Here is a 26,687-nt window from a genome sequence, read left to right on the forward strand (position 1 = left end):
ACAACAGCAAACTGTCGGGGAGGATTTCCTGCGTTCCGGCTAGCGGGTCCCGGTTCAGTTCCCCGGGGCCTCTAAAGCTAGCCAGTCCACTGAGTGGCTGGTACTTGATGTACCGGAAAATTAAAGCTGGTTTGGCTGGTAAGCTAGCTCCCCTTTGCTGTATCGTAGTAGTAGCATTTAAGCCTATCAAGCAACCACTACCAGTGGGGGCCGAAGTTATACTCGGCCTGTTTAGGCTTCTTGGCCATACATGGGGTAGTTAAAGGGGGGTGTCAACCAAGATGGATGCCAGGGGCAGCGACCCGGTAGGCTGGTTGATCTAGAGCCCATTTATGCTGGACCGTTTGCGGATACACCATTCATTCCTTGGATGTTGGACCGGGGAACCTCGAATATCCGACCCGGTGTCTGTCGCGAGTGAAGATAAATCAAGCATCGGATAGATGAAGAGATTAGGTGGGGGGCTTTTATAGCGCATATCGTCAGAATAGAGACAAAATGAACCACAAAAGAAGCGGAACAGCATGTACTGAACAAAACCTCTAGGGGCATCTTGTCGCAAGGGGCAATTTTGAATAATACATACATACAGTCATGTACTACTGCGTTTTAACCAGATCGAATGTGAGATGGTCTGCAAGGGACAGGGTGGGCACGGGCCTCTTTTTCCCAGAAAGACTGTTGTAAGTGCCCATCTTGTTGTTCCAGGATGTTTTCATTGTCGGCTTTTCTGTGGCGCTCTTATCCTTAGCAGATTTGCTTTTCTGTTTCCATTAGAACTTGCTTTTGATATGCGTTTCTCGGCACACTTCTGATCATGGAGTACATACTTATGCAAGTGCTTGTACGACGGAAGCAATTTTTCCTTTTGGTAGAAGATGCATCCCAGCCACAGACTGTGAAGTCGCCTGATTCTCGGCTCGTATTATGCGATTTCTCTAGCACAGCAAGGGTAACTGCCTGGGATTCCGATCAGCTGACAGGCTTACGTCGTGATACATAGAAGTACAAAAGTTGTTGGGACAATGGGATCTTACCGGAGAAGAAAATCTCCAAACGGCTCAAGGTTCATGCCACGCGGGGACACTCACAATAATTGGACGAATAAATTCTTGCTGACCAGAACGTGGCATGCTTGCAAAATGTCGCATATTGGCCATGCTCTGTGTTGTAGCGATCGATCCATGGTCTTGGCTGTTGCTTGTCATTCTGGCAAGACGATGCGCCATACATTGACCAGCGCAGGAAGAAGGAGCAATGAGGAGGAGTAAAGGATAATTTTGCCAGAGCACATCGACCAGAAAGGAGATTGCTTCATCTACCTTGCCAGCGCTCTGGACCTCTCTTGCCCGATGTTGTGACCAGGCTACACTCATCTTACAAAATTGGAAAGAGCGGAGGAGCTATTGGCAACCTCCAGGCTATTTGGTGATATTGAGATGATGCCTGGTCTTTGCATGACTACGGAGTACCTAGGTAGGCAATTCGAAACCTCAATGTTGCAGTGGCTTTCCTGTGCGTCAATCGAGTTGTGCAAATGCAAGATTACGCTTTTGCTTTGCAATTTTACTCGAACGATGATGGCTTGGTTTGTGGAATCATTCTGTGCTACATTGGCTTCGAGAACAACAGCTCTGTGCCCGAAACGCCGAACACATTCCCTGCTTTCAAGCTCTGTGGACCGATTCGACGCCTGGCTACGTCTGCCGTCATACTCGGACGAGCATTGGTTGGTCCGCCAAGATCGTCGTGGCTTGAGCTGTACACGTCGAACTGCAACTCTGGCCATTGACAATTGAGATGATTTGATCTGAGTCTCGCGCGAGCAGACACGGACAGTCTTTGGAGCATCGTCTGACTGCTGCACCCAGCTCGCCTGATTTCCTCACCGCTCATCGACGCAGTCCACGGGAAACCAATACGGCGACTGCAGCTCTTAACTGATCGATTTTTAAATATGCCTCCGTACAGGGCTGCAAGGCAAGTTCTAGGATAAAATTGAACCCAACCTGCTGAGTACTACGTACAAGAAACGGAATTAGCGCGGTACTGAATGAAATTCGGCATAGGCGCCTAATTGGGCATGCTCGTGGACTGCATACATAGTCATGTATCTTTCTACTTCTCATGACGAGTTCATCAACTATAGTCGTTTGCTATTATTAGAGGGAGACTAATCGTCAGAAACACCCATATAGGCCCGTGATTTAACGATGCAACACCAGCTCAGTACGTATTCCTTACCACGGCGTTTCTTCGCTATTCCCGCCAGTCTCTCATTCGTTGTGTAGTACTCTTTTCTATACCTGAAGTACATCAATCTGATTTGCTCCGTCGTACAGAGTTGAAATGTACCACGGCGACCCCCATCTTCAGCTCTATGCAGGACTTTAGCTGCGCAACAGCCCCATACATGTCTCCAGCAACCAGAGACTCGGATCGACCACCAAGCAGAGGCTGGTAACTACTTCGCACCCGGGAGCCAGCGGAGGCGGATGAGGCACCACAGATTCTGATAAGATATATTTACTTGTCTATCCCGAGGCGATCCTTTTCACGCGAACATGCTACAAGGCAGAGAGGCATGTTACACGATATATAAAGACACTATAACGCCTGAATTGTCTCATGGCGTGCTTGTATACGCCGACTTTGATCTAATCGAGACCAGATTCTTATAAGGCCCTCATCAACTAGTGCATGCTTTGTGACTATTGCTCATTGAAATGACATCACCCCCGCCCCCTCCCTCGTGAGATTGTCTCTGAGATGCTGCAGCCCGCGCTGACCACAATGGCCTGCAGGTGTATGGCTGATACAGGGCGTGACCTCATTACCCAGGCAGACTTGGTCGTTCATAACCGTTGTACGGAGTACAAGCGTGCCCGAGCTACCTGTGCTCCTGTTTTTGACATGAACTGCATTACTAGGCCGCTTAGGTACATGGGGTGAATCTGACTGAATACTGTTTTTCAGCGGGAAGTTTCGTCTCGGAATTCAAATGCCTGATCTGTTACATTTGGCAGGATAATATGATATCTGACATTAGGATCTGTACCGCCAGTACACAACAAGCTCCGATTGGTCCATCTGCTGACTTTGAACCGGAGCAGTTATTGTTTCATGCACCAGAAGATGCTGTCAATGCCATATTAGTGATGGCTTGTGACCTTATCAGCCACACCGGAGTCATTTTCGAGGCAGAAGACGTCGAATTCGAGATTTCACACCATGTAGTTGAGCCAGACCTCCTGCATTTTTTGATGATGGCCTGCGTAACTCTAACGTTTGACAACACGATCCAGTACTCTGCATATCCATGGACGCCATGCCAAGGATCGGTTGTCTGAAAGGCCCCTACACATGCCCCATCACACTAACGTCAGGCATTAAAAAGAAACATTGAAACCATGAATAAAGCGACCTCAGTGGCGTGCGTGCCAAGCTTCCGCCAACCTCTGGATTTTCACTTTTCAATCTGTTTTTTTTTTTTTTTTTTTGGGCTGGCCTACGCAACTCTTTGGGGGAGCATATCTTTGTGTACTCCGTAAGCACCGGCGGCAATGAAACCTGGCCATGTGCTTGCTGGGTGGACACCCCAATGAGACACAAACTGTCAAATCACCCCGGTGAGACATTGGTAGGTAGCTCTCTTTTATACCTACCGCACTCCGTACATACAACTTACTTATGTATGTAGATAGGCATCTAGGTCCCTAGGTAGGCGGTGATGATGCTGAGTCCCTTGTCCCTTTGTTCAGTTGGGCAGGTGAGCGATATTGTGAGACCGCAAGCCACACCCACAACAGCAATGACAAGAGAGAAACGAAGCAAAGGGCCATTGGACGATGAAGAAAGAGGTGTTTGTTTCACACTAGGGCAATGGCCATGACGACTAATCGAGTGCGTACTAAATGCTTGTGTGAGACTTTTGGGCACATGGCTAGATAATATTGCGAGCTTGGAGATGTGCCGCACGAAATGACCACTATGATGTGCAGCTCAACGGTTAAAAACGACCAGTCATGACTCACTACTGTGAGAACTGGTTTGAATGGATCACAAATGAGATCTATATTCCGGGATATTAAAATGCCCCCGCTCTGTGCTTGTCTGATTTAATTGTTTGATCTCACTTTGATTTTGTCGGTAGTACGTACTTGCACAAAGTTAGGAAGAGAAGAAGAAGCCAGAGGAGGCGAGAAGACGACGGCAACGTACATTCGTGTAATTTTGTAGTACTTGGATACCTGAAGATAAGGAATGCCGTGTCGCGCGCCGGGAAATTAGAACACCGTCACTGTTATAACGGCCAGTTGTGGCGGTGGGCAGTCTGGAGCTGATCACAAAAAATGATATTCAAGTTGCTCACAAATTGGAATATAATGCGGCTTGCAACAAATGAAAGAAGTTTGCGCCCGCCGAGAAGAAATGCCCCGAAACTCGGCATGACGTCGACCAAGTTGCACAAAAGGAGCACACGGGACCGCCTTTGTGACGGTGACGGACGAGGATGTATGCACAAGAAGATGCTGAAGGACTTGGGTACTATGTGGTTCGCCATGGAACCGGCAGCATTTGAAGCGCAAGCTGCGCTCGACGGATAGGCAGATGGAGGCCAGTTGTTGCGACAGGCTCGAATAGGAGCCTTTTTCTCGATCTCATGGGCGCGGAGAACCCATGGTAACCAATGGGCCTCCCCAAAAACGAACTTGACGCTGGAAAGCGCATGCAGACTGTCTGCAGCTGGGGAAGTCAGCTGCCATGATTCTGCCAAACCGGGTGCCGTTCTGGGTTATGGCGGTTATGGCCATAATGAAGCAGCAAATGATTGTGCCAGGAGGTCTCGGCCACGCATATGCGCCCCTTCCGCCGTGGTCATCTGACAGTCATGCCATCCACGCGGCGGTATAAGAGTCTGGTGTCAGTGACCGCGTAGACGGCATGTGGTGAGTACCGGCCGGGCTTCTGGCATCGCTTCTGGGCTTGTCGAGGCCGGTGAGGCCGGTGAGGCCGGTGAGGGAAGGGAGGAGAGGAGAGGAGAGGAAAGGGACGTAGACTCGAGGAGGCGGCGAGAAGGGGGGGGGTTGATTGAAACCAGTTGACGGCTGGCCTTGTCATGCATGGTGAAGAGCCGAAACGGGGGTGCTCGTGTGCGTCTCCTCCGTACTCAGTCCAGAGTCGGCAATAAGTGCGAGTTGCCTTGTACGTTGTGCGTTCCGCGCTTTGCGTTGTGCGGTCTGCCTGGTGCAAATGCAAGCGGACGGAACAAATGTTTGCAAAGCTGCTGGCGAACAACGCACAAAGCCACAACGCAATCACGCAACGGCCGACCACAGCCGAGCACGCCAGCGGTACGTGCACGACAGGTCCCTGGAAGCTCAAACGCCCAGGTTGGTCTGGCATCATCGGCGAGATACCGCAGAGTACAGTACATACATACATGTACATACATACATGCAGCAGGCCCTGTGCAGGGTGGACAACACGTCGACAGCCGGGCCCTCGACGGTCCGATATCCTCAGGTGCTTGGGCCGATATGCCTCTGGTCAAGCGGCAGGTGGGTGCCAGGTTTTGGCACTTGGAGGTCCATGTCGCCTGGCTTGAGCCATGACGACATCCAGTGCCTGCCATTCTTGGATGCTCATGTGGGAGCTGGGAGCTGGGAGGTGCTGCCTCGAGGCTTCCATGTTTCGAGGCTGGAGTTGGCCATATGTGGCTAGCAGCCCTACTTGGCTCTGCCTAGCTCTGACTGGCCCGAGGCTGCAGCGCGGTTCAATCAATAGTATCAACCAGACGTTGCCGCATCCGCCGCGCCCCTCCAGCGCCCGCAGCCACTCCCGTCATGGCAGCTTTCGAGCGTTGAAGCTGGAACCAGACGGAGCCTGCCAGTGTCAAAACCAGATGCGCCAACCCCCGTCCGGCGTTGGGCTGTGGGGTGCAGCATGGCATCACCGTTGACGCTGGAGCATCCAGCCATTGACCCTGACCGACCACGCGGCACATGCCAGCAAAGACCAGTTGACAACCGACATGGAGCCCCAGAGTGCCGGTGTCCTGCGTCTGAACCGCTGGCACCACCACTACTACACTGCTACCAGGCGCAAGCCGGCATTGCTGGCTCTGGGCCCTGCTCGCCGCCCTGCACATGTGCTGTCATCCAGACCCAGGCTCAAGTCGTGGCCGGGGCCACTCAGGTCGGGTCTGGTGCTGTCTAATATGCCAGCCAGCTGTTCACTGGTCTGCCCTGCTCACTCCATGTCCGCTGTGGCTGGCCAATCCGTGAACCGACAACCACCAGTTGACCAGACATCCCCCGAAAACATTTGACTGCATTGCAACCACGCTGAGCCGGTATCACAACAATCGGCCGACGCAACCACCCGACACATCCTCTATCAGAAAACCGCGCACACCTGGAGCGGTCTGAACCTGCACCGACTTCTCCGTCACCCGAGCTTCTTCCGAGCATTGCCGAGCCATTGTTGTCGTCATGGCTGGCAAGAAGGGCGAGAACTCCAAGAAGGTTGCCGGCAACGCTCGCAAGGCCGAGGCTGCGGCGCAAAAGGCCGCAGCTGCCGATGCCAGATTGGAGGCTGAGGAATCCGAAAAGTGGCAGAAGGGCAGTAAGAGCAACGCCAAGAAGTAAGTGTGGCAAAACATGATGCGTCTGTAGCATCTCGCGCACGAATACTGATGGAAGCGTCGTCTCCGGTCACCAGGGAAGCCGAGGCCGCCAAAAAGGCAGAACAGGCTGCAAAGAAGGCCGAGAAGGATGCTCTTCTCAAGGAGGAGGAAGCTAGCCTGGGCGGACGAGCCGAACCCAAGAAATCAAAGGCTCCTGCTAAGAAGTCTCGCGGCTTGGACCTCTCCCAACTTGAGGGCGGTGCGCCTTCAACACTGAACGCGTCCGGTATCGATAATGCACTCGATGCCTTGTCGCTGGCGACCGGGTCCGACGATACCAAGATTGACAAGCATCCTGAGAAGAGATTTGCTGCTGCGTATGCCAAGTATGAGGAGCGAAGACTCACCGAGATGAAGGCAGATGGCAGCGGCGTTGGCTTGCGCTTGGATCAACGCAAGCAGAGGATCAGGAAGGAATTCGACAAGAGCCCTGAGAATCCCTTCAACCAGGTTACTATTGCTTACAATGCCACACGTGACGACCTGGACCAAGTCAAGGCTCATGAAAAGTCCAAGATCGAGAAGCGCCTGGGTCAGTGATCCACCAGCACTGAGAATTTCATTGTAACTTGGGTAGCAAGGAAAAATCGAACATCAGGAGCTTGGGTTAGCACTGTGAACAGTATTGATTTGACAAGTTTTACATTATTTTATATAGAGAAAATGATCCCTCTCGACTCAATAAAAAAACAGAGGGAGCGAATGCCTGGCTTTTAATTACACGATTATCTGGGTTACGCTACCCGATGCAGCCCTCATCCAGCCAATTTATGCCCCGCGATATGACTCCTTCTGAGCCCCGCGATGATGTCGCGCGACAGTTCCCACCGGCAGAATTCCTCACCGCTTCACACACCGCCCAATTCAGACAGCTTCCCAAGGCGTCGTCCCCGTTCGGCAACCGACCACATCTTCTGCTACCCGGCAGCGTTGACGGGTGTGATAGATGCAGTGAGGATGGCTCGCCCAGGTGACCTTCCATCATTACGAATACAACACCTAATATCCGAATTGTTGGTCAGGACCAGTTCGTGCGACATTTCAAATGACTAACCGGGCGTGTCCAGTACCGGCTTGAAGCAAGCATGTCCCGAAGGTGTTTTCCTTAGTCTAACCCCTGGAGACCCTACACTCTGGTCAGCAGTTCTGTTTGTTCGCGATGGTTAGAATCACCACCGACCGAGACTGTCATGTGCCTGTCGTAACTAGAAGAATTAATCAAATGGATACAGGACCGTACGCGGCGGCCGTTCTACGGTTCCAGATTTCCTTCCCAGACACATACCCGAAGCTTCCGCCCCTGATTCTCTTCTCGACTGACATATTCCATCCACTCATCACCCCCCTTACGACATATATGTACGCAAAGGATGTTCAAGATAAGGGCACTGGCAGTGCTACCGATCAAGAACGACTACCGCCTGGTGCATTCAGCCTGAGGCATGGTTTCCCACAGTGGTTTGGCCGTGGGCAAAGTACCGAGCCTGGGAGCAGACTGGCTAGCGGCGAAAGACTTGATAGTTCAGGGTCTGACGGGACTGGCGCGCCACCTGAGGGTGTTGTCATGTCGCCGGAGCCATCTCATGCGAGCTCTCCAGACTATAGCCAGACCTGCAAACCAGGCATGTCTATTTACACTATTTTGAAGTATATCCGCAGCACCTTTGATACCCCAGAAGTTCTTGACATGGTTCCTCTAGAAGCCTCGGGAAATCCCGGAGCATGGCATGCGTGGCGCGCGCACAGGCGGAAACATGGCAAACTCGCAGACCAGAAACCCAGCAGTGGCGATGATTCCGATTCTGATGGTGTCCGAAATAGCTCTTCTGGGAAGGCAGAGGAGCCAAGTCTATCGCCCACTACAGCGACTCGGCAGCCTGGTCAGTGGAATTGGGACGGGGTGTGGGAGGACAGAGTGCAAAAGGGAGTTGCGGCTAGTCTTTCTGAACCCGTCTTGTACGGAGGATCAGGCGTGCCTGATGAAATGGTAAGCAAACCACGCCAATACTGACCGAGTGCAGGCTTACAAAACGCATGTAGATTCACTTCCTCGCAATGGAAGAAACGGATTTGGAGTCTGTGAAGGATAATATTCGTCGTACACTCGGCAGTGCGGCCTAATTATCTGACGCTCCTTTGAGCTCAGGATGTGTCCGCCCTTTGCTTTCATCGAGCTGAGGATGCACTTGCGGTGGATGGCTGCCGTCCACAGTCTTTCTCGATATAGGTTCCTCCTCACCACTGAATCACTCCTACTCTCCTAAGTGCTTGATAGAAAGCCTAGTCCTAGCGATTCTCGTTGATACCCAACTTAGACCAGTCTCTTAAATTTCATCACTTGGGTGCCTGGCTTGTCGTATTTTATCTTCATTGTATTGCAGACTGCATCTTCGCAATGGACTGCCGTGGGCCCATGGTTTACGGTGCCTGGGAAACCTCGCATTTCGTTTTCGACGCGTTTGCGGTTTCCCAAGTTGCTCTTGCCACGGCCGCCATAAATCGCTTTCATCACGTCTGGTGTAACGGACGAATCCTTCTCTGAGGGATTTTGTCTTGACCTTCAGCAACGCATCTTCACTTGGCAAATGCCTTATTCACTTCTTCCACTAGTTGCAGAAAATCTTAGCCCGGTTACAGCACATAACTAGAATGGCATCTTACCATGAGCAGTCTATGGAAGGGCGCCAGAAAGCTAAGCAGGATAGGCCAAGTCCTTTGCGTATTGTTAAGCGATGTCGAGGCAATAGCTCCGATGTCGATTTGAGAGCCAATAAAAAGTTAGCAATAGACGACAGTGACAGCGATGTATCGAGTATAACCGATAGGACAAAGCATTTGCAGGTGTGCAAAAGACGTGTACAGCATCAGAGCCCGACAGGACGAGCCGTTTGGGCCAGTTCAGTGGATTTGAGACACCCTCAGACTCGATCATGGGAGGATGCGATTGCCAGATGCCGAGGTCTATTGAGGAAGTCGACTCCAAACATGAGAAACTACAAGCGATACCTACCTGTTGGCCGTTCCAGTTCGTCACAAACAGAGTCAAGCGGACGACTATCGTCAACGTGTTCCTCCCAGCCACGGACGCGCACTGACGGCGATCGATTATCATCAACGTCATCGTACGAAATGGAGCCTAAGACTACCGATGACAATAATCTTGAGCAGTATTGTCAACCCAATGGGGTCTTCCAGTCCCAGGCACCCGGGACCGCCTCTAGCAGGCTAAGTCCGCGGCAGATGTCCCAAAATACGAGAACGTACATATTGTCGCCTCGTATCGTTGCAATCCCGCAACAAACGGAGTTGGATGGGTCCGAAGTTAGTGTTTGGGTTGCAGTAGAAATATCCGGGAAGCTTTCTCAGATATCGCCGAGCAAGATATTGGCACCTAATGAGACGCAAAATGACATAGTGGCTGGAATATATGTCAACCACAAGCTGGGTACGGTTTACAGCCTGCTGGTGTTGGTTCTTCCTTTTAGAATAATCTGCTGATATTGTCGACAGATCGATTCTTTGACTTTGGGTGTCTGTATGATTTAACCGTAGAGGTGTCGGCAGTACCAGGGACTGCTATTTTGGAAGTTGTGCATGAACAATCATGGCCCACGTTCGTCTCCCGGCCGTCGTTGGCTTTTCTGTGTATATGACTAACAAGAAAGATACAGGACTATTTATGCTGGGACTAGTGTACTAATTGTGGTTCATGTTCAGCTGCATAGTGCGACAAGAAGACCCGAGATGGGACACACTCGATCAAGGTCTAATGAACTAATGGAAGAACTAGAACGTCAGTTGGGGAGTGTTCAAACGCAACTTATGAACATTCGAGTATCATACCACCACTCGGCTTTCCCAGAAATCACAAATGCAAAATCACCGCAAAGTGGCCTTTGCCACCTCCAAAGTCGAATGGAAACGACAGCCACGATAGCTATTACGCAGAAATCTGGAGGCTCTCTTTGGTCCCCTCGGGGCAAGGCACCGCAGAATAGCCTGTTTCCTCTGATGGTGCAACATTGGGGAGACGAAAAAGCAATCAGTACGCAGAGGCGCATCACGGATTCTCAGGTCACACGAGTGAAGGACGTTGGGCACGATGTTGCCTCAGTTACAACCCCCAAGGTTACAGAATCTGCTTGCATGACATTCGACTTTGACATGGATTCTCTTTACAGGTCGCCTGGACTCCAACGCTACCTTCTCGATGGTACTTCTATGAACTGGCCACGTGCAAATTGCCTCTCGAAAAGTCGATGGCCACAGTCGGTGGATAAACTACAGGAAGCAGGACGGAGTTCGAGAAGTCCAGTTCGCGACATGTACTATTTCGGGGAAAGGGCAATACGAGCATTGGCGCCGACTCCAACTTCGGAAAAGAATGTGGTTCGAATGCACCCGGCCGTAAGCCAAGGGTCAGATATGGGGCTAAAGCACAAGGACTCTAAATTCTGGGATTGGGGATCGTGGTTTTAGACATCATTTGCACCAGTAGATTTAGATGCAAGCCTAGAAGTCAAGACTGGGACATTTGGACCGCCTTTTTTTTCTCAATTCATCCCCTCCCCAGGAAACGTGTCTATTGCAGCTCGTCTTTCCAGGGAATAGATATTTGAGCCCCTTTTCTTGATACTGTAATGGCTGATGCTCTGTTCGCCGCCTTGACAGCAGCGTCGATGTCGAACTTGCCCTCACCAGCATTTACTATAGATAGCGCATACGACCCGACGAATGTATCGCCAGCAGCTGTGGTATCAACGACATTCGCCTTGAGCGCAGGCACCAGCCCCTTGTTGCCACTCTGAGTGGCATAGTACACACCGCGTCCGCCCAGTGTAATCACCACATTACTTACCCTACGCTCGAGGAAAATGTTGGCAACGCCGTCAAGCCCAGCCTCGTCCTCCAGCTCCGACTCGGGCCGTCCGGAGAGGATAGAAGCCTCGGTCTCGTTCACAATCAAGTGCGCCAACCCGTCGTAGGCACTGGCGGGGAGAGCCTGGGCCGGGGCAGGGTTCAACAAGACGGGGATCCCCTCGGCCTTGGCGGCCCTCAAAGCCTGCATGACGGTATCGAAGGGCACCTCGAGCTGCATGATGAGCAGGTCTGGCTTCGGGGCGGGCAGCTCCTCGAAATGGTGCGGCAGGAGGGTGTGGTTCGACTCGGGCGACAGGATGATGCGGTTCTGGCCCGAGGGCTCGTCGACGACGATGATGGCGATGCCCGTCTTGGCGGCCTTGCGGACCGCGACGCCCGACGTGTCGACGCCGTACTCGGCGAGGCTGTCGAGCAGCGTGGTGCCGTACTGGTCGGCGCCGACGGCGCCCAGCATGGCCACGTCCGCCGACGGCGAGGACAGGTCGCTCGCGCGGGAGAGCTTGGCGCACGCCACGGCTTGGTTGGCGCCCTTGCCGCCGGGCGAGGTGTCGAAGTGCGTCGACGTCAGGGTCTCGCCTGGCAGAGGGTGATGGGGCACGTAGCTGACGAGGTCGATGTTGAGGGAGCCTAGGATGGTGATGCGCGGCCGGTGGGGGGATGCCATGGCGGGCGAGGGCGGTGCTGCTCTTTCGTGCTTGTTGAGATTTACATGAGAAGAGGGAGGGAGGGTGAGGACTATTGGAAACGGGGATGGATGGCTTTAGAAGGGGCTGGTGAACCCCCGTCCAACGTGGGAACACTGGTGAATTTTCTACGGTTTGCGATTGACGTCGTTGCTTCTGCGGAAACTGGTCTGGTGGGTTCGGGTCCAGATGTCGGCGGTTAAGTAGCCTGATTGAGTAAGTAGGTTTTCCAGCATCGCTTGCTGGCCATGGGTCGGTTGGAGCCGCCATGGTGGGGCAGCGGCGGTTGGCTTGCCTGTTGGGTCGGTAGAGTACCTGGGTACCTCGACCTAGTAGTAGCTATAGGAACCTTTGTCTGTACCTACATGTTTTTCTTCTTCGGTGCTTTCTCCCTCTTTTCTTGTTTTTGTACAACCATATCCAGGTTCTTCGCGATTGTGAGGCATGGCGCGCTGCAAACTCACACTGTCGTATGTTCAAGGCTCTTGCGTCTTGCGTCTTTTTGGTTTCGTGGAGAGCCAACAAAGCCGTACCCAATTTAGCGAATGACATGACCCAACCGAATTCACCATACAACGCTTCAGATCAAATCGTGTTACAAGTCAGCAGATGGCTTAAGACGAATGGCCCAAGTCTGCATGTCTGTTCCGTTGATACTGGAGCTCGCCCTCCAGATAGCCACCTCGGCCCGCGCCTCCACTCAAGCAAGCTGTCTGGTGCATCCAGCATGTATTTCGCTAGCTTCCTTCTGGAACACTTCCGCGCGTCTACTTAAGGAGTTTTGGCCCCCGCTTCCCGCGAAACCTTCAATCACAGCATATTCACAATTGATGCATGAGTGAACATTCATATTCATTACTTGCATCCTTTCAAACCCCATTTGCGCTCCGAGCCCGGCCACCTGGTGAGCGGTTGCTTGTCGCCCCGTGCCAGCAACACGGAAGTTGGAACTAAGCCTTCCCCGAGGCGGCGCTCGCCGACGACCGCTACACATTGGGATGTTCCACTACTACGGAACATGTCGGGTGTTGCGATGGCTCATAGGTTGGTAGTTTTGTAGTTTTGTTGTGTTCGACAGGGCCATCAGCAGGGACCTTCTGCTAGATGTATACTGTTCGACGTGTCGTTACCGGACACGACCATGTAGGGATCAATGGCTTTTCCCATCGGATGGCTAGGCGCAGGCAATCATTGAGGAGCTAGTGTCCCGCAAAGGACTACATCTTCTCCAAACGGGTGCCATGATACGTTAGACAATCTAGCCGCAGCTTGCGGTGTTCCCTCGGCATCGCAGACTCTGTCTGGTGAGACGACGACGCCTCCTTTTCCAAGCCAGGTTGGCGCAATAGTCACAATGACTGAATCGATCAGATTGTGATTTGTTGGACTCAGCAACGAGTTGATGATTTGCCCTCCGCCCTCGACCATTACGCTTGTGAGACCTTCGGACAAGAGAGTTTGGAAGACGTCGTTCCACTCAAAGCGTACTCTGTCCTTGCTGGATGTAGCTGGTGCGATGCGAATATATTTCCCTCCGTGCTGCTGTAAGAGCTCGACAGACTCCCTTGGTATCTGGGCCTCGAGTAGCCCAGTGAGAATGAATGGTGCAAGGCCAGCGCCGGAACGGCAGATCTGGAATACTTGATCCGATGAGCGCGGCGTCCACCGCAGATGCGGGTCAATGATTATCGGGCGCGGCTGGGATGCCGAGCCTTCAATGCGGCAGCTTAGACCTGGATTGTCGGCGAGCACGGTTGAGACGCCGACGAGGATGGCGGCGTGTCGGGACCTGAGGTAGTGCGTCATGGCCTTGGAACCCGGCCCGGAGAGGTGTGTGCGAACGCCTGGCGCGAGAGAGAGCGATGAGTCGAGAGACGTTGCGAATGTTAGCGTTACGAAGGGCCGGTTAGACGTTTGTGTATCTGGTCGTGGGAGATGACACTCGAGGGCTGCCGCTGCAGGCGCGGGGAAGGTCAGCTTTTCTGACATGGCGGTACTTGGCATATCCAGTATTCCGGCCTGGGCCATGGGAAGGCTCGAATTTCTGGAAGGGGACCGGGCGGCGAAAAGTGATGAGGAAGAAGATGGTTCAAGAGCACACTGTTAAAATTGTCATGAGACGGCGAAGGTTGAGGAGCGAGAGAGTGAAGTGCAAAGGGAGACCCACTTTACTCGTCTTTGTTGCGAGCGGGCAATGGTTTGGGATGAATTGTATAATTTTTTTGCTCGGCAGCCTAATAAGAAGAGGTTGCTCGTATCTTCTACATACGACGGGTAGCGATGTAAGTGATCTCGCCTTGGCTTGAAACTTTCCCTTGGGAAGGCATCATCATCATCCTTGTCTCATTCTCCCTATTTGAGCAAGCACAAACTGACAGACCAAACCAGAGTGCATTTGACATAATCATTGTTCATAAATACATAGTTGGCTAATTCCAGATTCTCATAATGCATCAAGGAGAAAAAAAAGACGTCCTTCGTATAGTCGACGTGACCCACCACTTATCGTTCAGAATACTTCACCGCATTCCCACTTACAACCGGATTCCCGTCATCATCAAACTCCGCCCACTGGAAAAACGAACATCCTTCTTTCCCAGGGACATTCCCCGCATGACACATCCAAAAGTATTTTCCAAAATTCTCCTTCTTCTTCTGCACTACCCTCAACACACAGGGCACCTTGCATACACACCTCGGCGTATACTTGGGATGCATCCTCTGCCGATAATCCCTATATGTGATGTTGATCCGTTTATTCCCTGCAATCGGATGCGGGTCGATAGATAGCGCCGGCGTCACACTGTGTTTCCACCCCTCCTGCATCTCGGCATGCATCACCAGAAGCGAGTTATGTGGAAGGTGTATGGATATCTGGCCCCCTGCGTCAGACTCGTCAGTTGATTTCGTATCACCGTCCTTCGGCAGCACTCTCCGAACACGAAATTCGCGTGCAACCCCGAGCGAAATGGATCCAATGACGGCCCGTGGGCCAAGATAGGTGAGCTGATCGCTGTGCCAGCCGACACTCTGTTGTGCCCCGTTGTAGCAATTTACAAAGGCAGAGTTAGGGATCCATGGATTGGGAGACTGGTGTTTGAGTTTCTTGCCGTCGGGATACCGGGTTTGGATCCGGTGCTGAATTTCTTGATTCACGGCGGCTTGTACGATGGGTTTCACTTTGGTGAGCTCTGGTGTAATGCGCCGGACGTCCTGCAAACCGTGTTAGAGTGGTGCTACATATGGTTTTGCTTGTTTATATTATCATGTATTGTTTCCTGTCGCTTACCGTCAGTTGGGACCCATTGTAGTAATACTCCGACCTCTGCGCCATCATCTCTTCGTAGCTCTCTACGAAGAAACCTGACGTATGTGGACTTGAGACAACATTATCGAACAATTTAAATGTAATTTTCTCAAAAGAATCGGCTTCTTTCAGGAGTTCTTTGAGGAGAGAATTCGCATCCTCGGGGGGCAGAAAGTTGTGGATTATGGTGCACGGCGTATGCTCCTCGACGTCTTCAGGGTCGTATAAATGCAACGTGCTGCCCTTTTTCGATTTAGGCTTCTTCTTCGTCGGTGATGTGTAATCCCCCGTGGTGTATTGCCTCAATGATTGTTGATGGCCTATTATGCCGCTCTTTCGAGCACCTTGCTGGTATTTGTTGGATTTGAGAGCTTGAGACGCTTGGCTGACTGAACCATCATGAGCGAGGAGAAGATCGAGCAAGGTCTCTTGGTCTACCTCGGGATGTACGGAGGAGAGGAGGACAAGCTTGACCTCTGTCGGTTCATCGTCATCTGTGACGGGTTTCGGCTCTGGGCTTAGCTTTCGCTTTGGCCGTGTGAGAAATGACTTCATGGCACCAATCTGCTTGCTACAAGATTGCACAGGGGACGGATGTTGGAGAGACTCTGTCCCAGTGGTATGGGAAAGTGAAAAATTAACCGATATTTAGGAAGGCATTTCTCTAGCCGCATTTCTATCTCGGCTTGTTTAGTAATTGCCGTTGTTGCCTTTGATGTACAGATGATAGATCTGCGACGTGATTCTGTGGTCTTTGACGTGTTTAGCGCGCAGGCTAGTGACGCGACATCATGTGACTAGCTGCAATCAATTTATTGGGTGTTCCAAGCAACCCTAACCCTTGGCGTTATTTTCCACGTCGATCACAACCCCTTCCCTGGATCAGACATGTGTTTGCTGATGAGCGTACTCTAACAAGTATAAATAAAACTGAATGTGGCATTTTTTCGAAAGTAATTCTGACTTTCTTTTTCCTTTATTGTTACACTATCGCTATTTTGAAGGTTTTTGAAAGTCCTTCTGTTCTGGGCGCTCGTTTGCTCTACTTTGGATTCACGACCTCGTCTTTCCAACGGGTCGGTAACTAGTGAGATGAGCATCTGCTTTGCTAGACGGATATTGTGCTCCCCGTTCTTTATTCCAGCAGTACACATGGACTCAATAACCGTTGACTGGTGACATCAATAGCCTCTGAATCGACAGCCAAGTCCCTCACAGACTCCTTGATATGGCCTGACCTGGCAAGAAAGTCGACGGCGTATCTGGAAGGGTCCTCGACGAGCACTGTGGCATTGAAAGCGATTCCTTGAGATTTAAGTTTGTCGAGAACCAAGTCTTTGAATGGTTCCACCTTCATCAACGCTCCGGATAGCGCAAGGATGCTTCTGCTTGGGTCGGAAACGCGAGCCTTGATCAGTCGTTTCAACAAGTCCACTAGACATTCAACAGCGTCTTGAAGAATATTGAGTGCATCTTGATCGGGATGAACAGGCCTTAGACCCAGGACTGTTACCACGGGAGCAAGGCTTCCTATTAGTAGCCTTGATGTCTGCTTGCCGGCGTTGGTGCACAATATGGTGGAAAGAAGATCTGTTCCATCGCAGTTCAGGTGTTGCAAGACGGCGGTCTGCAAGGGACTGAGTGGCCGAGAAGAGGAGGGCTCACCTTGGCTCTCCTCCAGGCTCGCTAGAACAGTTTGTATTGCTCGCCGGCCGATGTAAAATGCACTTCCGGCGTCTCCAAAGAGATGACCCCATCCACCAGCTCTTCCGACTTGGGAAATGGCATCATTAGGTCCCCGTCTGAACGCTGTAGCAACAGCACCCGTGCCAGCAATAAGAGCAACGCAGCCGTTAATGGAGCGATCAGTGCTCATACATGACGACAAAAGCGAAGTGTCACAGGTCAAAGACAGACTTCCATCCTGGTGCGAGACCCCTAGCAGGCGTTCGAGGCGGCATGTCAGGGCTTTTGCTTGGCGGCTGTGATGCAAACCAGCGATTCCCACCCAGGCCTTTTGAAATCTCGGCCACGTTCCTTGTGAGTGACCATTGAGGGAACCTGCGGCTCTGTCAATCGCAGACCTTATCTGGTCGACAGCTTCCTCCAGGCTCACCGAGTTCAAATTGCAACCTCCAGCAACACCTTGAGCCACAACATCCCTGCGGGAGGCAATGGAAGCAGCACACTTTGTCCCGCCGCCATCCACACAGAGGAAATAGTCTTCTTGTTGACGGACATCAGCCGACTCAACTGGAGCTTGGGCTTCAAGGGTACAGATAAAGCCGTGCAGGTCTCCTTGGACGGTAGTCAACATTTGCTTTGCTGTATCTGGCTCTAACCCGGAAAGCCCAACTGCGCAGGCTAGCTTGATACTGCCATGGCACTTCTGAATGAGGGCATCAATGGTCGTGTCAAGATCATCGATGTCGTCGTTCTCGGTGGTGCCTTGCACGGCAACATGCGGCCTAATGTTCTGTAGCAATGGTCGCCCTTCGCACACCTGGCTCACGATTCGCCTTCCCCTCGCCTTGAGCTTGTCATTAACAGCCCGCACATCGACCATGAGCCCACGGTAAGTCTTACCCAGCTTGATCATGGCACAAGTGCTAATCATGTTGAGGATCTGCTTGGCGCAGCTACCAGCCTTAAGCCGAGTGCTCCCTGTGACAAACTCGGGACCGACCAGGACGGCAATGGGATGAGTGACACCGAGTTTCTCAATGGCGGACGGCCGGCAATTGGTGATAGCCGCTGTAACGGCATTGCGTTCCATGGCTATTTTGAGCGCTCCAAGGACGAACGGTGTCCTGCCAGAAGCTGCTATGCCAATGACTGTGTCTAGTGGACTCAACTGCAATTCATGCATCTTGTCCGCGCCATCGTCGTGCAAGTCCTCCGCGCCTTCAACCGCCTCCACTACGGCCCGGCTTCCGCCAGCAACGACGGCGAGGAACTGTGCCGGGTCTGCGGAAAATGTCGCCGGGAGCTCTGTGCAGTCCATGTAGGCAACTCTTCCGCTGTTACCAGCACCGATGTAAATAAGCCGTCCGCCGGAGCGGAGGCGTGGAACAAGATCATCGACCAGGGCCGCAATGGCCGGTAGGCTGGATGCTATTGAAGATGCCACACGAGCCTCTTCTCGATTGAACGCGACACACAGTTCAAATGTGTCCAAGGACTCCGTAGTGCCAGCTAGAGGGCTGATTGCCTCCGTCTGAAGGGCACCAAGAGCCTCGTGTTGAGGAGGGTCCGTCGATGGCGCCATGGCAAGCAGTATTGTCGAATGTGCAGGGGGATGATGGCCAAAAGTGGCGTTGATGCAGTCTTTATTTGGCCATCATTTCAATCTATGCAGATTGGCTCCCTTTTATTGAATGGTATAATTTCCAGTCGCCCCCGAAATATCGGTGCCGAGCTTCGGTCTACATTCGAGTCAACGGATCTCGGCACCGTGATCCGCCAATATTTCGCACCACCATGGTTTGACCCTGCAACTCGTCTTTATCTTTGAATTACGCATGATGCATTGCAACTATTTAAAAATGCGGCAAGTTCCAGGCAAAATGTGAGGAATGCTTGGCTACATTTCAATCTAAGACATCTCTTCTATAAATCATCATTTGGACTTGGATCTTGCCCATGGCACCAACCGCAATGGATGAAGCACATGTTGAACATGACTCTGTGCCAAAGCAGTCGAGGGTTCAAAGGCTTCTCCATGAGCCGTGGGCTCAGATCATCTTGATCTCAATCATATCCTTCTGCAACCCAGGCATGTATAATGCCCTCACCGGCATGGGTGGTTCGGGCCAAGTCGACGGCACCGTCGCCGCCAACTCCAACGTCGCTACCCATGCTGCCACCGCCGGTGCTGCTTTACTCTTAGTTGGTGCGTTTTACAAATATCTAGGGCCTCGGACCTCGCTCCTCCTGGGAGGCTGGACATATGCTCTCTACGCCGGCTCGCTCCTCAACTTCAACCGAACTCAGAACGGAGCCTTTGTCATTGCCGCAGGTGCTTTGCTTGGTCTTGGAGCCGCATTCTTCTGGGTCGCTCAAGGCACCGTCATGGTGACTTATGCCAATGACGCGACTCGTGGGAGGGCGATTGGCGTGTTCTGGGTCATATTCAACCTCGGCGGCGCCATTGGCTCGCTCATCAGTTTCGCGCTCAACTTCCACTCCAAGTCCGGCACCGTCACCGACTCAACATATGTCGCCTACATTGTTGTCATGCTCTTTGGGTGGTCGCTCTCTGTACTCGTCTGCTCGACCGAGGCACTGTCATCCAAGTATGCCGGCACTCGCATCGCCCGCGAATCCAAGGCCGTCACCTGGGCCAACCTGAAGCAGTCTATGCTCCAAACCGCCAGAATCGTGCTGAACTGGAGAATCATGTGCCTGTACCCCATGTTCTTCAATGCGAATGTTTTCTATTCGTACCAGCAGAATAACGTTAATGGACAGACCTTCAATCTGCGAACCCGATCACTCAATGGCGCTCTTTACTGGATTGCCCAGATGTTTGGCGGACTTCTAATGGGCCTCATTCTCGACATGCGCAGATTTAATCGCAAATCCAGCGCCCTTACAGGCTGGGCCGTCCTCTTCATCACCGGTATGGCCATCTGGGGTGGCGGGTATAAATTCCAGCTCTGGAACGATGAACGGTTACGTCACGGGCACAAGCAGGATATTGATTATACGGATGGAAGTAGGTTCCTTGGACCCATGTTTTTGTACTTCTTTTACGGCATGTACGATTCTTTCTGGCAGTCTTACTGCTACTGGATCATTGGTGCGCAGTCACATAATCCTGTGGTGAATGCGGTTATTGTTGGCACATATTCGGCGTTGAAACCGGCTGGAGGCTCAATGGCGTGGAGGGTAAATGCTGAGGGATACTCTGCTATGACGCAGTTTGCAATGAACTGGGGTATGAGTATTGGCAGCTTGGTAGTCGCAGTTCCGGCTGTGCTAGCTGTTGGGAGGGAGTTGTTGGTTGGAGAAGGGAGTAGCAATGAGGAACAGGTAAATGAAAAGATGACTGGACCTGCGTAGATGGTCTAGCCTTGGGTATTGAATAGCAACGCAGACAGTACAATTGTCCCCAACAATCATAGCATCCTTGGCCTTTATACAAATAGCTCACATTATTATGCGGCCACGGAGGAGCCAAAAGCGGGCCTCTTTTCAATGATTGGCAGTGTGATCTGTGTCCATTAATTAGTCTTTGCCCATCGCCCTTATGTTCTCATAGACCATCACGCGCCAGCAGGTTTACGACATCGCCAAGAAGAGCCAACAACTAGGGGAGCATATTATATCGGTGGAACAAATATCTTTGTGAGTTCGGACAAGAATCTTGCCCTAGTCTGTATCTTACAAATAGATAAACTAAAGAGCTAGAGAATTGACCCTGGGAATTAAGAGTAAATCTCCCATCACACATCACACCCCAGTGAACAGTTGACCTCCCTGCTTCTGCGATGCGCCGTCATAAATACCATACAAATCCTTTAAATACGTCCGAGTCGCCTCCAACCAGGGATTTTTGCCCGCACTCGCCTGGCATGCATCGCCGCAGACCTGGTGATTCTTGCCACCCCAAATCACAAAGCCATTTATATCCTGATTGCCCGTCAACACATCCAACTGACTCTTCCACAAGTCAACAGGGAAAAAGGCATAAGGAGAACCATGGTACTGTGGCCACGTGAACGGATACACAGGAAGGGAGGCATCTATAGCCTTGATCTTGGCAAGAACACTATTAAGAGAGGCATTCCAAGTAGTGAGGCTGCTCGAGAATGTGTAAGCTGAAGGGAAGAAGGCGTGGGCGCTATGGTTGGCAATAAGGCCCTGGTAGTGTCCGTACAATGACGCAGCCGTGTTTCCCGAGAGGCCGTACCACCCAATGATTTGATCACTTGGGAGAACTTGGGCGGCCCAGGTCTGCAGCGTCTTCATGACTTCCAGGTTGTGGTCCGCGGTGGATGGCGAGGTGAGGTAGATGTTCTCGCAGTCCAGTACGAGGGGATAACCGGGGTAGATGTTCCATTCCAGCACGATGGATTGCCATGTCTCTGCGGAGGGAATGGCGTTGTTGGCGACGAGTGGGCTGCAGACGTAATTGGGGATCCAATTGATGTTGGATGTGCCGTAGCCGATGGACGTGTTGGTGTAGGCCGTGCTATCAAAGACACGGAAGTTATTGGCACTGATGGCGGAACCTAAGAAAGAGGATAATGTCAAGATTTTGGCGAGCATTGTGCTTTAGGTTGGGAAGGCGGTTTAAAAGCGTGTAAGTGGCAATAGTAAGATGTTTATTGTTTTTCATTTGAACTAGGGGGTTAAATGGGAATACCGGCTGCTTAAATAAAATACGTAAATAAGAATACGCCAAGTCTGTTGCATGTCGAGTATAGCTCAAGTTCTTTCGCATTAGCATGGATAAGAATTCGCTAGTGTAAACCTCAAGGTGGTGGCTTGACCTTGGAGATGAGGGTTGTCGAAGCAGCTCGGGGACGATATCCGCTACGAGGCGGATCTCGCCCGCGATGGTCCCGAAGAGGAAACTACGAGGATTGCGACTGCCCGTTCCACAGTGGTGTCACTCAGTGGGCCTAGTCCACCACTTATCGAGCCCATCTTTATCAAACCCATCATCCAGCCAATGTTGGTTGCTGTGTTGCATGTTTGGCATGTTCAGGGCTTCCAGCCTTCATTCCCTTCGCCCGTCTACTCCCCATTGGGGCTTTGCATTGAGGCATCGACAGGTCACAGCAGACTCCGCTGCCCTGCTCCGTACAAATCCCAACACCATGGAGCCACTCGCTAGTCGGAAACAACTCAATGGCAACATCCGACCTGTTGAAGGCGTATCTGGGGCCCCCGCAATTGTGGAAGAGATAACGTACCTGGGGAAGTGACAGGGTCCTGAGCCTCCATCGTCTGCATCCTCCACGTGCATGAGTTAGTTTCCTTTGACATTTCACTTCGCCTCATCGACCCGGGATCTATCAGGAAGAATGGCATGATACGAAATGGAGCCCAAGAGCTGTGTCGTTTGTCGCAAACGCAAGGTTTATTTTCCTCACTCATATTCTAGGCAATTTACTGAGACTCGACAGGTGAAATGCGACCGCACACCGGGATCATGCCGTAAATGCATCAAATTCGGCACAGAATGTATCTACGCTACAAAGGGGGATGCCATGAAACCAGCCAAGGGTCATGGTCATCTAGAAGGTACTCATGAAATCACACAAGCTGGTCTGAGACGGCGACGTATTCGCAGGTCCTGCGTAGAATGTCAACGGTCCAAAGCCAAGTGCTCTGGGGACCCTCTGTGCAAACGATGCAATAGAAAGGGCCTGCATTGTCTTTATCCGATTCAAGATCCTGAGAGGTGCGGCTCGAGATCCAGCCTTATTAGTCTAGGAGACGATCGCAATGGCCGCTCATCACACGCGCTGGTTGACACCGATATGCCAACTTGGTTGACCTCGCGGAGCTTACCTCCCGCACATCGCGTGCGTGAACTGCTAGACATATACTTGTCACAAGTTCACACCGTCCGATGCTTTGGTTTCCTGCATATTCCTACGTTTATGGCGCGATTCCAAGACGATGACGCCTTTAATGATGATCGATCCGGGCTCATATATATTCTTTGCGCACTTGCTGCACCCTTTTATTACGCTCGGGCCGTGGTTGCATCTTCAGACCAGGGACCTTTACCAATCACACAGTTTCATCATGCTGGACGAGGATGGGCAGCCAGTGCCATGCAGTGTGTGTGCACCAGCTTCGGCAACTTGGGAGTTGAATGTCTGATGGTTGCTGTTCTGCTGCATGAGCACTTTCTTCGAGTAGGAGATCACGCCAAAGCCTTTCTCATGTCAGGCATGGTAGCACGGCACGTCCAGATCTTACAGCTCAACGTGGAGCACGACGCAGATATATTGTGTGAACAAGAGGAATCTATTCCGTGGGCCGTCAAGGAGAGTCGTCGCAGATTGTTCTGGGCGTGCTACCTGCAAGACGCTTTTATTGAATGTGGCATTGATCAGCTGAAGTTCATATCGACCGACGATGTACAGATACAGTTGCCCAGTTTAGAGGATAACTTTATTCGAAACAAGCCCTGTTTGACGGAGATGCTACGGCAAGGCACCATCCTCCCCTTTGTACAGGGAAGCGATGTGCTGAATAGAAAGCCACAAGCAACAGACGACCTGGACTTGCGAGCGCTGTACATTCGCGCAATGGCGATTCGATCCCGGGTTCTCAAATACGTCAAACATTTGGGTGATGATATTCCCTGGAATACCAGCCAGGAGTCGGGTTCTGCTTCGCACTTTCAGCGCCTGGGGCAAGAACTCGTCGCCCTGGAGTCCTCGATACCGGACGCGATGAGAATGGCACCGGAGAACACCTATTTGTACAAGTCCTCTGGGCGCCTCAACCTCTATTTCAGTCTTCATATTCTCCTTGCACAAACATTCAATGATTTGTATCGCGTCGGTGTAGCTGGACTCGTTTATCCCGTCTCGGCAACAAAATGGATACGAGATAACGCACCCGGTGACTTCCTCAGACGCTGTCATCAGATGTGTGCCACCAAGGCAGCCTACATAGCTACACTGTTAGACGATCTATATAAGTGTCACAAAGAGAGCATGGTAGACATGCCATTTGCCATGCACGCGCAGGTTTGCAGCGGAGTGCTAGTAACGACTCTTGCGTCGTGGATCGAGTTAGGCGAATCCGCAACTTCTTCCTTACTGCCAGAGGCTGGACTCCAGCAGTTTCGACAGATGTTGGAGAGCAATGTACGTGTCCTACAACACCTACGAGCATATATGCAAGTAGACCTGTTTCTGGAATCGGCAGCCCAGGCCATGAAGCGCTTCGACAAGATCACGGAGCAAAACCGGACGAATGCGCATGCAGAGACAGAGCCGACAGAAGATCAAAACCCGCGACAATTTTCACTGGACTACATTCTTAATCCTCTAGGCGTATATCCAATCGCACGGACTCAAGCCAGCGACGGACATAAACCAGAGCAATTTGCTTCGTCGGCGGCGGCAAAAGTAGCTGTGGGTAGCACGACTTCTTCGAAGGAATGGGAGTCGTGTGCAGACGACGTAATGAGTCTTGATGGTCACGACGGTCATGATGCCTTTCAGTACCAGAGTAGCGGCCTTTGGGACTGGGAGTTGCAGACCCCAATGCTGGAGTTGACGGGGTATCCGACGTTTTTAGACGATGCGTTTCTAGGTCAGGAGATTGCGGGTGTGAGAGTTTGAGGGCAGACAAACAAATCGTCATAGTGTGCCACGTTTGAGGATAGAAAGACATAGCCAGCGTTGACCGAGTAGAAAGCTGGGGTTTCCTGCTTACACGCACGTTATGTATCCGTCACGTGGCATTGGCCAACTGCGATGCCAAGTGAGGACGGGTGAATAAAAGAAAGAACAATAAGTGACATGCTCAAGCCACCCCCGTCGATCTTCTCCGCCTCCAAGGACCAGTTGACGGCCATATCCCCACATTACGTCGGCGCCGCCCATTACCTAATACCGAGGCACATGCCAATCTGGCAACCTCAATTCCTCCATCGCCAGCCCAGAAACTCGACGAGTATTTACAGCAAATCCGCCTCCCGTAGCTCCCATTCTCCCCTACGGCCTCTTTTCCTCTCGTCCCCTCAGCTGACCGCGTCAACCCACCATCAATGTGCCCGGACGCAGGCGCCGTCACGAATCACAATGGCGGCCATGCTTGAGTTCCGCACCCAAGGGTACAATCCCTACGCAGTCAAGTACTCGCCCTACTACGATTCGCGCATAGCCGTCGCAACCTCGGCCAACTTTGGCATTGTTGGAAACGGAAGGGTATTCGCCCTGGGGCTCACGGCGCAAGGAGTCCAGGTGGAAAAGACGTATGTTTGCGCCCCAGCTGCCACCCTGGGGCGAGACGGGCTAAACGTATAGCGAAATAGGTTCGACACAAACGACGCATTATACGACCTGGCTTGGTCGGAAATCAACGAGAACCAACTAATAGTAGCCGGTGGCGACGGGTCGCTGAAGCTCTTCGACCTGGGCGTAAACGAGTTCCCCATCATGAACTTCCACGAACACAAGCGCGAAACATTCTCCGTCTGTTGGAACCCCGTCACAAAGGACACATTTATCTCAAGTTCATGGGACGGGACCGTCAAAATCGTCAGCAGAAACTCTCCCAAAATTGCAAAGAAAAAAAAAACAATCAAGCTCCCATATACTAACCGCCCAGTCCCTAGTGGTCACCAACGCGCCCGCATTCTCTCAAGACCCTCCCCATCGGAAACTGCACCTACAGCACATCCTTTTGCCCGTCCAACCCGGCCCTGATATCAGCCGTCTCGTCCGACTCGCACCTCCGCGTCTTCGACCTGCGCACCCCGACCTCGGCCAAGTACCACCTCGTGTCCACGATCCCCGTCCACGCGGCAGGCGCCCAGCCCGGCGTCAACCCGGGCCTCGCGGCCGGCAGCCCGCCCGCAGAAGTCCTCACGCACGACTGGAACAAGTACAACGACACCGTCGTGGCCACGGGCGGCGTGGACCGCGTCATTCGCACCTTTGACATTCGCAACCCCACAGCCGGTCCGCTGGGCCTGATGCACGGGCATGAGTACGCCATTCGGCGACTGGCGTGGAGCCCGCATGCGAGCGACGTCCTCATCAGCGGGAGCTACGACATGACGGTGCGGCTGTGGAACGACGGGTCTGCTCAGCCTTCGGGCCCCTTGGCCGGGGCCAAGCCGGGTCACCAGCTGGGCGTCATGAATAGACACACCGAGTTTGTAACAGGTGTTGACTGGTGTTTGTTCGGGGCGGGCGGCTGGGTCGCGTCCGTTGGTTGGGACGAGAGGGTGTTGCTGTGGGATTCAAATATGTTGATGGGCCCGGGTCCAAGATGAAGCTTCAAGAAGCTCTGACAGATAAAGGACAAGCATCATTCATGGTTACACACTACCGTTTGTGAATGGCGGGTGCATGGAGGCTATACAGCACAGTCACAGAGGTAAGGGAAGAGGCGTTCTGGCTGCAGATACATGGTCTGGCAT

The 26,687-nt window shown here is 52.2% G+C and overlaps 9 protein-coding genes across 9 annotated transcripts; 4 read left to right on the top strand and 5 right to left on the bottom strand.

Annotated features, from left to right (window-relative positions):
• Window positions 1-6,494: 6,494 nt before the first annotated feature.
• On the top strand, window positions 6,495-8,809 carry MAA_06508 (Ubiquitin-conjugating enzyme, E2; the record flags this gene model as incomplete). The annotated part of the gene is made up of 6 exons (XM_007824506.2): window positions 6,495-6,627; window positions 6,678-7,220; window positions 7,382-7,625; window positions 7,756-7,850; window positions 7,921-8,675; window positions 8,729-8,809. The coding sequence occupies 6 exons, from the start codon at window positions 6,495-6,497 to the stop codon at window positions 8,807-8,809; spliced, it is 1,851 nt and encodes a 616-aa protein (XP_007822697.2).
• Window positions 8,810-11,270: 2,461 nt separating this feature from the next.
• On the bottom strand, window positions 11,271-12,233 carry MAA_06507 (ribokinase; the record flags this gene model as incomplete). Its single annotated transcript, XM_007824505.1, has 1 exon — window positions 11,271-12,233. The coding sequence occupies one exon, from the start codon at window positions 12,231-12,233 to the stop codon at window positions 11,271-11,273; it is 963 nt and encodes a 320-aa protein (XP_007822696.1).
• Window positions 12,234-13,440: 1,207 nt separating this feature from the next.
• MAA_06506 (GRF zinc finger domain containing protein) lies at window positions 13,441-14,241 on the bottom strand (the record flags this gene model as incomplete). Its single annotated transcript, XM_007824504.2, has 1 exon — window positions 13,441-14,241. One exon carries the CDS (start codon window positions 14,239-14,241, stop codon window positions 13,441-13,443), a length of 801 nt encoding a protein of 266 aa, XP_007822695.2.
• A 513-nt stretch (window positions 14,242-14,754) lies between these two features.
• MAA_11332 (Heterokaryon incompatibility) lies at window positions 14,755-16,114 on the bottom strand (the record flags this gene model as incomplete). The annotated part of the gene is made up of 2 exons (XM_011413320.1): window positions 14,755-15,465; window positions 15,542-16,114. 2 exons carry the CDS (start codon window positions 16,112-16,114, stop codon window positions 14,755-14,757), a joined length of 1,284 nt encoding a protein of 427 aa, XP_011411622.1.
• Window positions 16,115-16,694: 580 nt separating this feature from the next.
• Window positions 16,695-18,827, bottom strand: MAA_06505 (Sugar isomerase (SIS); the record flags this gene model as incomplete). Its single annotated transcript, XM_007824503.1, has 1 exon — window positions 16,695-18,827. One exon carries the CDS (start codon window positions 18,825-18,827, stop codon window positions 16,695-16,697), a length of 2,133 nt encoding a protein of 710 aa, XP_007822694.1.
• A 389-nt stretch (window positions 18,828-19,216) lies between these two features.
• On the top strand, window positions 19,217-20,623 carry MAA_06504 (UNC93-like protein; the record flags this gene model as incomplete). Its single annotated transcript, XM_007824502.1, has 1 exon — window positions 19,217-20,623. The coding sequence occupies one exon, from the start codon at window positions 19,217-19,219 to the stop codon at window positions 20,621-20,623; it is 1,407 nt and encodes a 468-aa protein (XP_007822693.1).
• Window positions 20,624-21,013: 390 nt separating this feature from the next.
• MAA_06503 (uncharacterized protein) lies at window positions 21,014-21,832 on the bottom strand (the record flags this gene model as incomplete). Its single annotated transcript, XM_007824501.1, has 1 exon — window positions 21,014-21,832. The coding sequence occupies one exon, from the start codon at window positions 21,830-21,832 to the stop codon at window positions 21,014-21,016; it is 819 nt and encodes a 272-aa protein (XP_007822692.1).
• A 776-nt stretch (window positions 21,833-22,608) lies between these two features.
• On the top strand, window positions 22,609-24,879 carry MAA_06502 (Fungal transcriptional regulatory protein; the record flags this gene model as incomplete). Its single annotated transcript, XM_007824500.2, has 1 exon — window positions 22,609-24,879. The coding sequence occupies one exon, from the start codon at window positions 22,609-22,611 to the stop codon at window positions 24,877-24,879; it is 2,271 nt and encodes a 756-aa protein (XP_007822691.2).
• Window positions 24,880-25,341: 462 nt separating this feature from the next.
• MAA_06501 (peroxisomal targeting signal 2 receptor) lies at window positions 25,342-26,540 on the top strand (the record flags this gene model as incomplete). The annotated part of the gene is made up of 3 exons (XM_007824499.1): window positions 25,342-25,514; window positions 25,575-25,800; window positions 25,878-26,540. The coding sequence occupies 3 exons, from the start codon at window positions 25,342-25,344 to the stop codon at window positions 26,538-26,540; spliced, it is 1,062 nt and encodes a 353-aa protein (XP_007822690.1).
• Window positions 26,541-26,687: the final 147 nt, after the last annotated feature.

Source organism: Metarhizium robertsii, assembly GCF_000187425.2.
Source record: "Metarhizium robertsii ARSEF 23 chromosome Unknown MAA_Scf_6, whole genome shotgun sequence".
Classification (NCBI taxonomy): domain Eukaryota; kingdom Fungi; phylum Ascomycota; class Sordariomycetes; order Hypocreales; family Clavicipitaceae; genus Metarhizium; species Metarhizium robertsii.